The 15,810-nt window shown below is 39.8% G+C and overlaps 4 protein-coding genes across 4 annotated transcripts; all 4 read left to right on the top strand.

Moving 5' to 3' along the window:
- The first annotated feature begins 1 nt into the window (after position 1).
- LOC146623254 (heat shock cognate 71 kDa protein-like) lies at positions 2 to 4,506 on the top strand. Its single transcript, XM_085366634.1, has 9 exons — positions 2 to 138; positions 1,274 to 1,478; positions 1,639 to 1,844; positions 2,159 to 2,311; positions 2,384 to 2,939; positions 3,059 to 3,261; positions 3,383 to 3,581; positions 3,693 to 3,925; positions 4,117 to 4,506. Exons 2-9 carry the CDS (start codon positions 1,274 to 1,276, stop codon positions 4,309 to 4,311), a joined length of 1,950 nt encoding a protein of 649 aa, XP_085222760.1. The 5' UTR covers positions 2 to 138; the 3' UTR covers positions 4,312 to 4,506.
- Positions 4,507 to 5,037: 531 nt separating this feature from the next.
- Positions 5,038 to 6,908, top strand: LOC146623253 (chymotrypsin-like protease CTRL-1). The gene is made up of 7 exons (XM_085365837.1): positions 5,038 to 5,115; positions 5,380 to 5,483; positions 5,610 to 5,689; positions 5,770 to 5,851; positions 5,951 to 6,131; positions 6,332 to 6,462; positions 6,658 to 6,908. Exons 1-7 carry the CDS (start codon positions 5,070 to 5,072, stop codon positions 6,817 to 6,819), a joined length of 786 nt encoding a protein of 261 aa, XP_085221963.1. The 5' UTR covers positions 5,038 to 5,069; the 3' UTR covers positions 6,820 to 6,908.
- Positions 6,909 to 7,807: 899 nt separating this feature from the next.
- On the top strand, positions 7,808 to 8,806 carry LOC146623252 (chemerin-like receptor 1). Its single transcript, XM_085364933.1, has one exon. It carries the CDS (start codon positions 7,808 to 7,810, stop codon positions 8,804 to 8,806), a length of 999 nt encoding a protein of 332 aa, XP_085221059.1.
- A 2,014-nt stretch (positions 8,807 to 10,820) lies between these two features.
- On the top strand, positions 10,821 to 14,889 carry LOC146623251 (prostaglandin D2 receptor 2-like). The gene is made up of 3 exons (XM_085364932.1): positions 10,821 to 10,829; positions 10,914 to 11,011; positions 14,049 to 14,889. Exons 1-3 carry the CDS (start codon positions 10,821 to 10,823, stop codon positions 14,887 to 14,889), a joined length of 948 nt encoding a protein of 315 aa, XP_085221058.1.
- The last annotated feature ends 921 nt before the right edge of the window (positions 14,890 to 15,810 follow it).

The following is a 15,810-nucleotide window of genomic DNA, read 5'->3' as shown; positions in this document are numbered from 1 at the left end:
ACTCGTCCTCTTAGTCTGCCTGCCAGAAGAGGGGAAAGGAGTGCTGGAGAGAAGCTCAGACGGCTGTGTTGGGTGTTGAGCGAAAAAAAAGCATTTTAATTCTGTAAACTGTCAAGCGCTGAAAATTCAACAGCAAAGGTAACAAGAATAAAAAGCATAAATTGCTTTCTGGCCTTGCTTCATAGTCTGTCTTGCTTACTGCTTTCAACGTCTAACTGGCAGAAGTCAAATTCACAAACAAGTGAGGCTTGCATGGTTCTTTTCAAACAATCGCATGACAAAATAAATCTAATTCTCTATGAAGAAAAGTGCTCACGTTTCTCAAATTTCCACAAAGGTCATGGGTGGTTTCTGTGTGGGTGGTTAATTTCCATGTAAAAACAGTCTTGCAACAAGTTTCAGATGTTGGTACAGTGCTGCCACAACAGTTTGTCAGCATTTTCTGCTCTGTGTTACCCAACTGGATAACAAGTGATAATTCAATAATAAGTTCTGTTTGCAACATATCTGGAGCCTTGGAGGAACAATGATTGACACATTTACAGAAAGAAAACAGGAGATAAGCCAAGAAACGTTATGCTCTGTGATTTAGTGTAATAATCAACTGGGTGTTTGTGATTTTCACAGCTCCTAAAAGGGTCTTGCTCCCTTAGTTTGGCAATTAATTCAAAACACGACTCCAAGAACTGTGATAATAAGAGGACTACTTTGCTAATCCTTCTGAATGTCAATGCTGTCCATTTCTTTTTTCACATCATTAGTTTTAAAAGGAACCAGGCCAGGTTTGAGTCTCTGATTAACTGATCCCTGAAGATTTTTTGTCACAGTCCATTCATTACTATGCAGACATGAGGATACTCTATATAATAAGTGAAAGCTATTTAGAGCCAGCTGTCGGAAAATAGATACACCGGTCACTACTGCAGGATTAGTGTAGCACATTTAAAAGCTTGAGTAAGACACTCTAGTATTATGTTGCCAAGGCAGAAGAGCAGTAGTATATGTTTCAAGTGTCAGCTGGTCATTTAAGTCACTGTGGTACTGTGACAGCACACCACCGCAAACCGGACCTCACGTGGTAGTGGTGTCTGGGCTTATGTAACAGCACCAGGTTCACCTTTCTAGATGCTTACAGTAACATTTTAAATAACATTTTCACACAGAAAATGTTAGAACTATAAAAATACAAACAGATAATAATCCTTGGCTCAATAATGATGAGTATGTGCAAAAATGTGGGATTGCAGTACTACGTTTCTCTTCTGTGTCACAGATGTCTAAAGGACCAGCAGTGGGTATTGATCTAGGCACCACATATTCCTGTGTGGGAATCTTCCAGCATGGCAAAGTGGAGATCATTGCTAATGACCAAGGAAACAGGACGACACCCAGTTATGTGGCTTTCACAGACACAGAGAGACTTATTGGAGATGCCGCCAAGAACCAGGTGGCTATGAACCCAACCAACACTGTATTTGGTAAGAACTCCAATACCCAACCGACAAATCGGTTGAAGCAGTGATCAAATAAAAGTATTCTTTGTGTCCTCACTTTATAACCACGTAAATATTGTCGATACACTCCAAACTGAACATTACATTAACCAATTCGAATTTTTTCCATTAAATCTATTTCCAGATGCAAAGCGTCTGATTGGTCGTAAGTTTGACGATCTCGTGGTACAATCTGATATGAAGCACTGGCCCTTCAAAGTCATTAATGAGTCATCCAAACCTAAAGTGGAGGTTGAATATAAGGGTGAGATCAAAACCTTCTACGCAGAGGAGATATCCTCGATGGTCCTCACCAAAATGAAGGAGATTTCTGAAGCATATCTTGGCAAGGTAGATAAAAGTGAATGGATAACAGGATCGTTGAAATTAGGTGGAAAAGTTGGGTTTTATGCAGGAAAAAAACCCTGCAACTATCAGCAAACTAAACTGGCTAATCTTTCTAAATATGAATACTTCTTGAAAATATAATAGCACTGAAGTTTAATGACTTTGACATGAAGCAGGTTCCCCAGGTTATCTAGTGTCTGTGGTGTCTGTATAGTAAATTATAATTAGATAAAGTGGTTCCTTACAGTTTTCATGTTTGCAGTTTCAGATCTAAAAAAAAGAAGCAATATTAACTTAGTGTCTTATTCTCTTTACAGCCTGTGACCAATGCAGTCATCACAGTTCCAGCTTACTTCAACGATTCCCAGCGTCAAGCCACCAAAGATGCTGGGGCCATCTCTGGCCTTAATGTACTGCGCATCATCAATGAGCCTACTGCTGCAGCTATTGCTTATGGACTGGACAAGAAGGTAAGCTAATTTTAAAATGTTCAGCTTTTGCTATTTTGGCTTCCTCTTTGTAATTCTCTCCTCTCAATTTAGGTCGGTGGGGAGCGCAATGTGCTTATCTTTGACCTCGGAGGTGGTACTTTTGATGTGTCAATCTTGACTATTGAGGACGGTATCTTTGAGGTGAAGGCCACTGCTGGTGACACACACTTGGGCGGTGAGGACTTTGACAACCGCATGGTGAACCATTTCACAGCTGAGTTTAAACGCAAGTTCAAAAAGGACATCATCAACAACAAGCGAGCCGTGCGTCGCCTCCGCACAGCCTGTGAACGCGCCAAGCGTACCCTTTCCAGCAGCACCCAGGCCAGCATCGAGATCGACTCGCTCTATGAAGGTACAGATTTCTACACTTCCATCACCAGGGCCCGTTTCGAAGAACTCAATGCAGACCTGTTCCGTGGAACCCTCGAGCCTGTGGAGAAGTCCCTGAGGGATGCCAAGATGGACAAGACACAGATCCATGATATTGTCCTGGTGGGCGGCTCCACACGTATCCCTAAGATTCAAAAGCTGCTCCAAGACTTTTTTAATGGTCGTGACCTCAATAAGAGCATTAACCCTGATGAGGCTGTCGCCTATGGTGCAGGTGGGTCTCTGCAGCATTTATCACTATATATTTGGCTATATTATTGGCACTATGGCTCAATAAAACAGAGCTGCTGACTGAAACCATAATCAGTTTAACTTTGTGGAAAATCTCCACAGCTGTGCAGGCCGCCATCTTGGCTGGGGATAAGTCTGAGAATGTACAGGACCTACTCCTGCTGGATGTCACACCCCTTTCCCTGGGAATCGAGACAGCTGGAGGAGTAATGACTGTCCTTATCAAGAGAAACACCACCATCCCCACTAAGCAAACCCAGACCTTTACCACCTATTCAGACAACCAGCCCGGTGTGCTCATTCAGGTACATCAGGGTTAAAGTTGTGTAACTGTTTAACCCTTATGCCCAGCTGCATTCTAGGTACTTGTGTACACTAAAACCTGACTCTGATACATTAAGCTACAATATGAATAATTGTTTTCAGGTGTATGAAGGTGAGAGAGCCATGACTAAGGACAATAACATCCTTGGGAAGTTTGAACTGACTGGTATTCCACCTGCTCCAAGAGGGGTTCCTCAGATCGAGGTGACCTTTGACATTGATGCAAATGGCATTCTCAATGTGTCTGCAGTGGACAAAAGCACTGGAAAGGAGAACAAAATAACTATCACCAATGACAAAGGTACAATTATGAAAAAATACATACTAATTCATATATCCAGCAGCAAATTTATTATGAAAAAATCAAATCCTATACATGAATGCAGGGGGAAAAAATTTAATTCTGTCACAGGCCGGTTGAGCAAAGAAGACATTGAGCGCATGGTGCAGGAAGCAGAGCAGTTCAGGGCTGAGGATGAAGTCCAGAGGGAGAAAGTGACAGCCAAGAATTCCCTTGAATCTCTCGCCTTTAACATGAAGAGCACCGTAGAGGATGAGAAACTCCAAGACAAGATCAGCCCAGAGGACAAGAAGACTATTGTGGACAAGTGCAACGAAGTCATTGCATGGCTGGACAGAAACCAGGTAAAAAGCCATGCCTTAAAAGTAGACCGAGGTTCCTCTTTATCTAAAATTGTGAAAGCAGTGAGCATTACATTGTATCAAAGTTATGAATCAATATCCTTTTTCCTTTTCCTGTCATATGCTTCCTGTCAACTCCTGACCCACAAAGCCTTCTGTCATAGTAGAGTATATTTGCTCTTTTCTTTCCCCAGATGGCAGAGAAGGAGGAGTATGATCACCAGCAGAAGGAACTGGAGAAGGTGTGCAACCCTATCATCTCTAAACTATATCAAGGGGGCATGCCAGGAGCAATGCCAGGAGGAATGCCAGGAGGAATGCCCGGTGGCTTCCCTGGCGGTGCAGGAGGTGGCTCCTCTTCTGGCCCAACTATCGAGGAAGTTGACTGAACTCAGTGTTTTTTACTATTTGCCAATAGATATTCACCTTACCTAGTACACATCTGATAAATATCTAGTCAAGTTTATAACAAATGTTTTGCAATATCTAAGCACACATCACATTCAATATCCAGATGCATATTTAGATAGTTTAAAAGTCACACCTTTGTATCAATGCTTTTTTATGCAAAAAATCAATAAATATCAACAGTAAAATTCTGATTTGAAAACTTTAACGTGTGTATCTTCTCATTTGTGAAACTAAGGTATGCACAGAGACACTCAACTTGCAGCTGTAGAAAAGTGCAGATAAAACTGGTTCCTGTAAACGAACCACATGTGATCTGATCAGTATCTTTTTCCTGCCTATTAACAAGAAATATTTACAGGAAATATTGCCACATTGAAAGAAGGTCGATGTTAAAAAGAGGTGAGATGTTGACTGTAAATGTGTGAGTTTGAAAGATAAGATGCAAGCAAGAGCATGTACCTTGGAACATCTTGATCAAAGGTCAATGAAAGGTTTTTCCTGTCTATTACATGACAACTTGGTGCTTTTGCCTTTCAGCAAAATGAATTTAGAATTCAGCAAAAACTGAGTTTATCACCAGATGCCATTTTCCCATACTGTGGGCACATGAAAGGGGGGATTGTGGGTGGGGCATGAAGACCTACACATGCAGTTCAGGGTCAAGCGTATTGGATGTGCATATAAAAGCAAGTGTGCCCCATATCTGAAACTCGGGAATCACGACCGAAACACAAACATGTTCTTGATCATCAGTTGCTTTGCTCTTGTGGCCTCTGCATTGGGTGAGTGATTTGTGATTTCATGACAAAGAAATTTGCTACCACACTCTGAGATCTGTGGTGGTAGTTGTGGATTTTACTCTTGCTGTTTGACTAGCTGCACAAAAGTAAACACTTTACACACTGGTCAGCTGTGTGCGAAAATGGGAAACACAGTTAAGCATTTTGTGCACCACCAAAAAAGACAAGTACAAAAATACATACAGAATTAACTCTGACACTTTTTGTCAAATAACTTTGAGCTTTTTTTATGTCACTGGGTCTCAGGGTGTGGAGTGCCTGCTATCAAGCCCCAAGTGAGTGGATACAACAAGATTGTGAACGGGGAAAATGCTGTGTCTGGCTCCTGGCCTTGGCAGGTTTCGCTTCAGGTAGTTTCAGTTATTTACTACTCACAAACAATGTGGTTTTGCTACAGTCACAATTTACAACAACTTATTTCATTTTAAATTAAAATGTAGAAGTTTGTTACAGATATTTTTTTTTCTTTATTGCAGGATAGCACTGGATTCCACTTCTGTGGAGCTTCACTGATCAACCAGTACTGGGTTGTCACTGCTGCTCACTGCGGTGTGAAGTAAGTCACTTGAGTGCTGTAGCAACACAATAAGTCTTCCAACACTTTGATCATCCACCTGATTTATTTCTTTTTTTTAGTCCATCACGCCACCGTGTGATCCTGGGAGAACATGATCGGCAGTACAATAGCGAGCCAATTCAGGTCATGTACATTTCTAGGGTGAGCTATAATACAACACAAATGAAAGTTGTCTTCATCAAAGCCCTTGTCTGAATCGTATTATATTTGTGTGTGGTTTATCCTCACCTCTTCATCTAGGCCATCACTCACCCCTACTACAACTCCCAGAACTTTAACAATGACATCACTCTTCTGAGGCTGTCCTCCCCAGCACAGTATACTTCCCGTGTGTCACCTGTGTGCCTGATGTCCTCCACCAGCAGCATCCCCTCTGGAACCAAATGTGTCACCACTGGATGGGGCCGGACTGGAGTAACATGTGAGTTTTTTTCCAACGGGTAAATTGAGATAATCATCTCACAATACACTGGTGTAAAAAACTTAGTTTACAAAAAGGTAATGCAGATAAATAAATGAATAATATACACTGCTGCATAGTTCCTGGAGAAAAATGTGAAAGACTTTGTTTGCAATTAGACTAATTCTTTTTATTCCTATCCTTTTTTTTGTTTTTCTCAGCAAGCCCTCGCTTCCTCCAGCAGACCGCCCTGCCTCTGATCAGCCCTGATCAGTGCAAGAGCTACTGGGGTTACAACAGAATCACTGATGCCATGATCTGTGCTGGTGCTTCTGGAGTGTCTTCCTGTCAGGTAACAACCACTTCAAAATGATTATGACAATGATCAGAAATACTCTTAGAAGGTCAAATTTTAGGGGGTAGCTCAGAATTTTCAGAAAATGCAGAAATTAAATGCATCACTGCTGGATAATATCAAGAGCATGATAAAAATATAATATTTTCTTTTATATCAACAAAGTAAAAACATCCCCTTTGTCTACTTTAGGGTGACTCTGGTGGCCCTCTGGTCTGTGAGAGCAGTGGTGTATGGTACCTCACTGGTATTGTGTCCTGGGGAACCTCTAACTGCAATGTCTACACCCCTGCTGTGTATTCTCGTGTGTCCTACCTGCGCAGCTGGGTCGACCAAACAATTGCTAATAACTGAAGCTTAAGAAAAAAATAAATAAATCAGCAAAACACACATGTGTAGGCTTCCCTTTAATATACTGCTAGCAAAATAAATAAGAGCACACCACGTTTCCCATCTTTCCATCAATGATTACAATATTATCGGTAAATGAATAACAATCGCACTAGTATTTTACTAGTTATTACTATTACAACTGACATTTGATGTTAGCAAATCCCACAATACTGATGTTTGGTGAATTTGTGACAAACAGAACAATAGATTTCTAAAACAGCTACTGTTGGTTTGTTGTTTTTCATGCCCATCTGATAAGCCAGAGAGTGAGGGTGATTGGGTAGGATAGTGAAAGTGGTTACTAAAGACTGCATAGCAGAACTAAAATGTTGGAAACCACACACTATAACAAGACAGACCTTGTACAGTATTACACATGTAAGGCGTCTCCCACTTTTGAAGCATAATTACAAAAGTGTTGCAGCATTAGCATATTCTGGGGTGTTGCTGGTTTTCTATCAGCTCATTTCTGCGTGCGTTGCTTCATTTGCTACCGCGTAAACTAAAAGGGAAGAGTAATCAAAGACTTCTAGAAGAGGCAGTAAAGACAGAATCTCTCAGCTAAAAGAAACATGGGGACTGGTAAGATACTTACATGCCTGTTGTCAGTTCTCACTAAAACAGAAATTTAGTTAAAGCTGTGCACATGTTAAGTTACACAAACTGAAACGCATGATCTTGTGATATGGTGCATAGATCATGTGCCAATACTTTAATATACATATATAAAATCTGCAAAGCACTTATTTTGTGTGTGCGTGTATATATTATATTATATTATATTATATTATATTATATTATATTATATTATATTATATTATATTATATTATATTATATTATATTATATTATATTATATTATATTATGTGTTAAAATAATAATACAATACTTCACAGGTCAATCTACACTGGAATCAGCTTCGACATACATACAAAGAGCCGCCATTATCATGTACTGCTTGATATTTATAGTTGGAACTCTGGGCAACGCTCTGGTTATCTACGTGACTGGATTCAAAATGAAGAAAACTGTAAACTCAATTTGGTTTCTTAACTTGGCCATAGCTGACTTCCTTTTCACAGCCTTCCTGATATTCTCAGTCATTTCTCTCTCTCAGAGTCACCAGTGGCCTTTTGGACAATTCGTGTGCAAGCTCAACAACTTTGTGAGTTTAGTCAACATGTTTGCCAGCATCTTTACTCTGACAGCTATAAGTTTGGATCGTTGTTTGTCCATCTGGGTGGTGGTGTGGGCACAGAACAAACGCACAGTCTGCAAAGCTCAGCTCATATGTGCTGGTATCTGGGTGACTGCTGCGATCTGCAGCACTCCTTATGCCACTTTTCGCACCGTGTTAGGAGATAATGGGACATATTACTGTGGTTATTCTATGACACATGAACAAAAATGGAGTCTCCACATTTTTCGCTTTCTTATGGGCTTTGTGATCCCATTCCTGGTAATAGTCATCTCTTATGTGGCCATAGGGATCCGTGCAATGCGCATGCAGAGAACAAGGAGAAGGAGATCTCGCAGAATCATTTTCTCCATCATTTTTGCATTCTTCATCTGCTGGTTACCCTTCCATGTTTTTAACTTTATAGAATTAAAGGCTGTGAATAACCCAGATCTCAGGAACATTGTTAGAATCATGGGTCCTCTGACTGTGAGTCTGGCTTTTCTGAACAGCTGCCTGAACCCCATCCTCTATGTTTTCATGTGTGAAGAATTCACGAAGAAGCTTCGGCAGTCCATATGTTTTGTACTTGAGAGTGCTCTGGCAGAGGACCACGTGTCATTTATCTTCACTCACTCCATGTCATCAACATTTTCAAGGATTTCCCGAAAGTCAGACGCTGCCACGACTTTAGAGAAGCTCAACCCAGCTGCTTTTGAATCCTGCACAGAAAGCAAAGTAGTCATCACTGAAAAGACACTTAGCACTTAATAAGATCTCACCAATAGATGATGAAATAAATCAATAATGCAAGATGTTCATCTCATCTCTTTGAAACATACAGTATAATGTTGGTACCCTGGCTCTGATTATTATGGGTGTCCTATAAGTCTGTTGGGGTAAGGCACAATATAATTATGCATGAAACCATAATCCAATCAAATCAGTCGGATTAAGTTCTTGATTAATCAATTAATGTAACATATAACACAAGTTTTTTAAAAAGAAAATAAGACTTCTATACTGTGGTTTTGAAGGTCTTGGATTTCTATCATTTGAATGTCAAAATTTTTACATCATTTTTATATTTGTATATATATATCTACATTTTATTGCTCCAGCTTCTTTAACCATGTAAATCACTATCAACATCTATAAAACTGTGACAAGTGACTGAACAGTGATTGAGTTTTTTGCATTTTTCTTTTGTCTGGTAAAGAAAAACATGATAAAAGGGTGCATTTGACTGACAAACCTTACTTGCGCCCTGGCAACCGCTGTTTTATCTTACAGGATATCATGGTGCTGTATACTTCTTGCATTTGCAAAATGGAACACATTGCGTAAATCAAAGTACACCACAAACCACAAAAACATCACTTTTAAAACAAAACAACGATGAAAACAGGTCCCAAAAATGACCAACATTAATATTATTTGTAAGCTATTAAACCATGAAGTGTGGTACATGAACCTGAGATTTAAACAGCATCTATCTTATCTTGCTGCACAGATGTGCTGTGCTTGCTTCTTTTTTCTTGTGGTTTTTTTTATTATCAGAACAACACCTGCTTCACTATTCATGCTAAAACTAAAAATGGAACTCAGTAGCAATAAAAACATTGTTACATTTTTTTCTTACCACAATGTTGCTGAAAAACATTTTGCAATATCGCTAAACGCAAAACTACAATCCTACAATGGCGACTGTATGATTTACATTATTAGATTCAAAAACTGTAAAATTATACAATATTTATCTGTCCCTTTAGCACATTAAACTCAGTCATTGTTAAAATTCCAATAAATCCAATATTGCTCAAGAAAAACAATTCCACAAATGCTACATTCACACCCAGTTTTCCATTCTCCAGTGTGAAAATGTTAGAAGAAGGACAAGCAGTGTATTCAGAGTTGGCTTACAAGCTCAACCCTGACAACCCATCCTTTTGAACACATTGTCCCAAAACTGGTCATCTGTGATCACTCCCTTTGTCAAGCTGTTTAGAAATGAAACATGTGTATATAAAAACTCGAAATGCCAAAGACTGCAATTGTCTTTGTCTAATGTTTCTTTAATTCTATATAAGCAAGTTAACGGGTGGCATTCATGGAGGATCTGAAGTGTCAGTAAAATTAGATTTTGGAAAGCCAACAACCTAGACTCATCAGCCACTTTATTGGGCACGCCTGTTAAACTGCGTGTTAAGGCAAATTTCTAACCAGTCAATCACATGACAGCAAATCACTGTAATGTTTGGTACTGCTTAGAATCTGGCTAAGGATTCAATATGCACTGAGACACACAGAACTGCAATACCAAGCAAACACCATCTCCATAGACACAGTGGCCATGGAAACAAAACAACACCATATAGAAGGCTTCTGTGCAAATGTGAGTAAATGCTGACTGGGCCTTTGTCTTTATAGGAAATAGTGTTACAGGAATTTGATGACATATATATATATATATATATATATATATATATATATATATATATATATATATATAGAGAGAGAGAGAGAGAGAGAGAGAGAGAGAGACATGTATTCAGTTTTGTACCACTGGCGCACTATGACAAGCAGACAAATTCCTCATTTGGGTAAAACCTTGGTGATAAATGTAATTTTGTTTGTGATTGCGATTCTGGCGAGCTACTTCATCAGGCCAGGTCTCTGCAGGCTATTGTGTCTAAAGTATCTGAAGCTTCACAAGCTCTAATGCTGCTTTTGGTACATCTTCACTGTATGATTTCTGTATAAACTTTTGTATAACCTGCTTAAGATGAAGCAAGTATGTGTCAGCATGAGCTTGTGAAAACTGCTTAGCTAGGCCTAACAATGTTTCACTATGTTATCTGTTAACTGTTTTGCTCAGAAGGATAAAGTGCACGGCCAGCGCCAGGTGGTGGCCTGGGAAAGGATAGTGGGAGTCTTGTTTGTGCAGCAACAGCCCAGGCTGGACAAAAGACTGTTGTAACTGAAACGATATACAGTTTGTGGGATGTTATAAACATGCTTGTCCCGAGGTTAGAATGCTCATTACTATGAACCTGTCATGTTTGGGAGTGTGTATGTGTATTCTCCTGCGCAGTAATAAATAGTTTGTGTCATGGTCCCCGTGTCTGCCCGGCCGGCTCGACAAGGCCACATGTGTTTTTGTGTACGTTCTCCTCTTGCCTCCCCGCCAGGGCGGAGCTCACTGCGGGCTCCCGCCCTCGGCGTACACACCTGTGTCTCATCAGGCACCAATTACAGGTTGGACACTTAAGGCAGGGACGCAGACAGTCTCATCGCTGGATGATTGTGTGAGACACGTTAGTGAATCTCAGCTTTGTCATCTCTAGCTCTGTGAAGTTTGTCTGTGATTTCTGCGTTAGCGTAACCCACCTTTTTCTGTGCACAGTTTCCCCGGAGCCGTGACCAACCCGACGTGTGAACCTTTGTGAAGAGAGGAGCAAGAGTGAACGTGATTCCCTTCCCGGACTTTCCTTTATGACCCTGGACCACCGCTATTCCCTCACTCTATATATCTGTACCTGGTGACTTTGTAAATAAACATTGTTTCTTGCATTGACCTCTGCTCTGTGCCTGAGTCCTACTACAGTCCGTGACAGTTTGATCACAGCTCTTTCAGTGTTGCAGACTTTATTTACAAAATTCCACGACAAAAGACAACAAGGAAAAGCACAAATACTAAAAATGAATGCAGACACATTTGCAACTGTGGTATTGGAGCTGTCCTGTTGGGATCTATGTGTAGCTGGTCAGTAAGTTCAGTATTTGTTACCTCTTTGTCACCCACTCATTTTCTGGATTGGATTTGTACTCAGACATGCACAGATGATCTTGAGAAGTTTGTGTTAACTATTGAGAAAATGAAATTGTGGGCCTTTTAAAGAATCTCCAGGAAAAATCTGTAAATAAAAGATTAATCTTATTGTGAAAATAAAATATTTCATATGAGTCATTTAGTACCTCCCACGTTAATTTGACCAATATAATGTGACAGCCTTCTATCCACCAAGACAGGTTTTATGACCTTTAATAATGCTTGCACATCCAATCTGTCGGCGTAGGTTGAGATCTAGTGACTGTGGAGGCCATTTGAGTACAGTGAACTCATGTTAAACTAGTTCAAGAAACTACAGCAATCCTCCAGTAGTCTGTGGAATGTAAACAATGCTCGGTTGGTACTTAGTGTATTTAAGTGTGCAAAAAAATGGGTGGATCCATTCTGTCATAATATTTACACCAAATTCTGATCCTATAACAGAGACTGAGGCTCATCAGACCTGGCAAAGCTTTTTGGCTTCTGAGTGGCCAGAGGATTATCATGAAGGCTTTACACAGGAACTGTTTTTTATGTTGTTGAGGTGCAGAGAGTAAACGTGCTGCTGGGAACGTTATCCATCTCCATCTTGGTGATTCTGAACCACATAATGAAAACTCACGTTACGTTTTTTCAGATGATTCTCTGTAAATCCTAAAGATGGCTGTGTGGGAAAATTACTGTAGAATATGCAGCAGTTTCTGCAGTAGTTTCTGAAAAACTCAGGTTAGTTTTTAATTCTACCAAAGTCCACTATTTAGATTGAGAAAAGTTCATATAATTATTTAGCCTTGTTGTGCAAACAAGCCTGCATAACTTAATAAATATATAACTTGAAAAATAACAAACCTAAAAAGGAACACTAGGTACGAGATACATGAGGACCTGTGATACGGTGATACTTTTGGTAAACAACCATTTGACTAACGTGTGTCTCACCTGCTCTTGTTCCATCTCTGTTCCTCTCTCTCCCTCTTTGTGCTGACAATCATCAAATCTACAGTTGAAACCAGATATTTACACACTCTTCAGATAAAAACAGATACACTTTTTTAATTGTAATATCAAATCAGACTAAATGTTTCTTTTTTTTTAGATTGATAAATATAAAAACATATTTGTTAACTTTAAGAGTAAAGAGAGAAACTATCTGTATTTCTTAATTGTAAATGGCACCAAATTGTATTCAAAATGGAGCCACACTTATGGAGCTCCACGATTCTTTTCCTGGTGTTTTGGTTGACATCTCTTGATTTTCCCATTTCAAAGAAACAGGCTCTGTGTTTTGCCTTATATGCATTGTTACGGATTCAAATATTGGGGATGGATACAAGAGGAAAAACCAAAATAACAACACTGGTCCGGCCGGGTTGAATCAAACGATGATTTTAATGATCACACGCGTGGGAGATGGACACCGTACGCAGACAGCATCAGATCTCACCTCAAAAACCACATCACAATAGTTTTATGAAATCAGGGTATTAGAACGCCCCCTCATGCGTAAGACAGGTACAATACAATCAATGTTGACAGTTATTTGACACAGCAAAGGAACATTCTCTCCATCCCGAGGACAGGCACTGACTCCCGCTTATCTCCTGGAGCCAACCGTCCCCTATGGAGACACAACATTGCAGCTACAAGGATTTCCAGGTTTGTTAAGGTGATCAGTGTGTAATGCTCTGAAGCAAGTATGTAATATTGTTTAATCAACTGCCACTACTTAAAACATAACAAAAGATATAACTGAATATAAGATCACAAAGAATAACATGATATCAGTGTTGTGTAAGCGCGTGCGGCCTTCCATGCTCGAAGCCTCTCCCCTCCATAGATCAGCCAGACATCGCGCTGACTGTAGCTTTTAACCCTTATTAACTTGAGCACAACTCTATAATGAGCAACAAACTGCAATATGTATGAGATGATCATGGTTACACCTGCAATGAAAGATCATATGATTATTCTGCCACCTGTAAATAGAAGATTAACCTGAGGTTATAACAATCATTGTAATACAAATGTTAATGTTGTCATGATCCTGGGCCATATTGGCCCAGCATTCTTAGTTTTCTTGTATTTTTGTATTTTGTTCCTTATTTATGCCGTGGTTCCTAGGTTCTGTTAAGATGTTCCTTATTTGATTACCCCCTGTGTGCCCCTCTGTGTATCTGTGAGTCCTCGTTTCTCCTTGTGTTTCATTCAATGTTTTGGACAATTCGTGTGCAAGCTCAACAACTTTGTGAGTTTAGTCAACATGTTTGCCAGCATCTTTACTCTGACAGCTATAAGTTTGGATCGTTGTTTGTCCATCTGGGTGGTGGTGTGGGCACAGAACAAACGCACAGTCTGCAAAGCTCGGCTCATATGTGCTGGTATCTGGGTGACTGCTGCGATCTGCAGCACTCCTTATGCCACTTTTCGCACCGTGTTAGGAGATAATGGGACATATTACTGTGGTTATTCTATGACACATGAACAAAAATGGAGTCTCCACATTTTTCGCTTTGTTATGGGCTTTGTGATCCCATTCCTGGTAATAGTCATCTCTTATGTGGCCATAGGGATCTGTGCAATGCGCATGCAGAGAACAAGGAGAAGGAGATCTCACAGGATCATTTTCTCCATCATTTTTGCATTCTTCATCTGCTGGTTACCCTTCCATGTTTTTAACTTTATAGAATTAAAGGCTGTGAATAACCCAGACCTCAGGAACATTGTTAGAATCATGGGTCCTCTGACTTTGAGTCTGGCTTTTCTGAACAGCTGCCTGAACCCCATCCTCTATGTTTTCATGTGTGAAGAATTCACGAAGAAGCTTCGGCAGTCCGTATGTTTTGTACTTGAGAGTGCTCTGGCAGAGGACCATGTGTCCAGTCACTGTACGTCATCAACCATTTCAAAAATGTCTCAAAAATTTGATCCTGCTGCAACTTTAAAAATAATTGACCCAGCCATTTATGAAAACATCCCAGTAAGTAACGTGATCATCACTGAGGAGATTCCGGTCTCCGAGTAAAATCAACACACAGCAACAAAATCCAGTGTAACAAAAGGCAATGTAAAAAGGAATTCATTGATTTTTAATCCAAAACTTTCACATCAGATTATAACATAAAGTACATTCATGCACAGAAACACAAAGCACGTGTTTTTGTCTTGTCATATTATTAGACAAGCAAGAAAGAGTCAGAGTAACTGAAAACCCATGTTATTGTGCTGCAGCTTGGAGTTATAGCTATTGAGTTCTTGATTAAAACAAAGGATTAATTCAATTCAATTTTATTTATATAGCGCCAAATCACAACAAAAGTCGCCTCAAGGCGCTTCATAGATACAGAGAAAAACCCAACAATCATATGACCCCCTATGAGCAAGCACTTTGGCAACAGTGGGAAGGAAAAACTCCCTTTTAACAGGAAGAAACCTCCGGCAGAACCAGGCTCAGGGAGGGGCGGCCATCTGCTGCGACCGGTTGGGGTGAGAGAAGGATGACATGAAGTATTACATGAAGCGTTTTTTTTTTTCTTTCTTTGGAGAGGGGGTTGTTTTTGTTTCTTTTTTTGAACTTTATATTGTTCATAGAAATTGGATTGCCATCATTAAATTTCCTTTGAGAAAAGTTATATATGTTTCTAAGTAAGCTTTTAATACTCCTGCTCATCAACCAGTTTTTTCTTTATGATCAGAATTCATAATGATGTCAGAAGACACTGAACTTTAATAGAGCATTATGATTTTGTTACACTTGTATATAAAATAAAAGAATAAAAACATTCTGATGAAGTCTGATTCTGAGTCTGATTCTGTTTATCTGGACGTAGCGTTTTCAGTAGGAGAAATGTTTCGTCACTCATCCCATTGTCTTCTTCAGTCTCAGCTGGCTGCAGTTTTCCCCAATCTTTTAAACAGTATATTTGCATAATGACTGAAACCTGCC

This window comes from Diplotaxodon limnothrissa, linkage group LG11, assembly GCF_057381915.1.
Source record: "Diplotaxodon limnothrissa isolate DT_005_m linkage group LG11, D_limnothrissa_male_GT1.1, whole genome shotgun sequence".
In the NCBI taxonomy this organism is placed as follows: domain Eukaryota; kingdom Metazoa; phylum Chordata; class Actinopteri; order Cichliformes; family Cichlidae; genus Diplotaxodon; species Diplotaxodon limnothrissa.
The sequence above is the reverse complement of the archived record's forward strand: the minus strand, read 5'-3'. Positions and strand labels throughout refer to the sequence as shown.

Excerpts from the sequence above, each read along its gene's own strand:
- LOC146623254 (XM_085366634.1), top strand. The coding sequence starts at position 1,274 with ATGTCTAAAGGACCAGCAGTGGGTATTGATCTAGGCACCACATATTCC. Across the intron at positions 1,479-1,638 it reads CCCAACCAACACTGTATTTG|ATGCAAAGCGTCTGATTGGT; the intron begins GTAAGAACTCCA and ends ATCTATTTCCAG. Across the intron at positions 3,926-4,116 it reads CATGGCTGGACAGAAACCAG|ATGGCAGAGAAGGAGGAGTA; the intron begins GTAAAAAGCCAT and ends TTCTTTCCCCAG.
- LOC146623253 (XM_085365837.1), top strand. The coding sequence starts at position 5,070 with ATGTTCTTGATCATCAGTTGCTTTGCTCTTGTGGCCTCTGCATTGG. Across the intron at positions 5,116-5,379 it reads TCTTGTGGCCTCTGCATTGG|GGTGTGGAGTGCCTGCTATC; the intron begins GTGAGTGATTTG and ends ACTGGGTCTCAG. Across the intron at positions 5,690-5,769 it reads GCTGCTCACTGCGGTGTGAA|TCCATCACGCCACCGTGTGA; the intron begins GTAAGTCACTTG and ends TCTTTTTTTTAG.
- LOC146623251 (XM_085364932.1), top strand. Across the intron at positions 11,012-14,048 it reads AGGCTGGACAAAAGACTGTT|TCCTCGTTTCTCCTTGTGTT; the intron begins GTAACTGAAACG and ends TGTATCTGTGAG.
- LOC146623252 (XM_085364933.1), top strand. The coding sequence starts at position 7,808 with ATGTACTGCTTGATATTTATAGTTGGAACTCTGGGCAACGCTCTGGTT.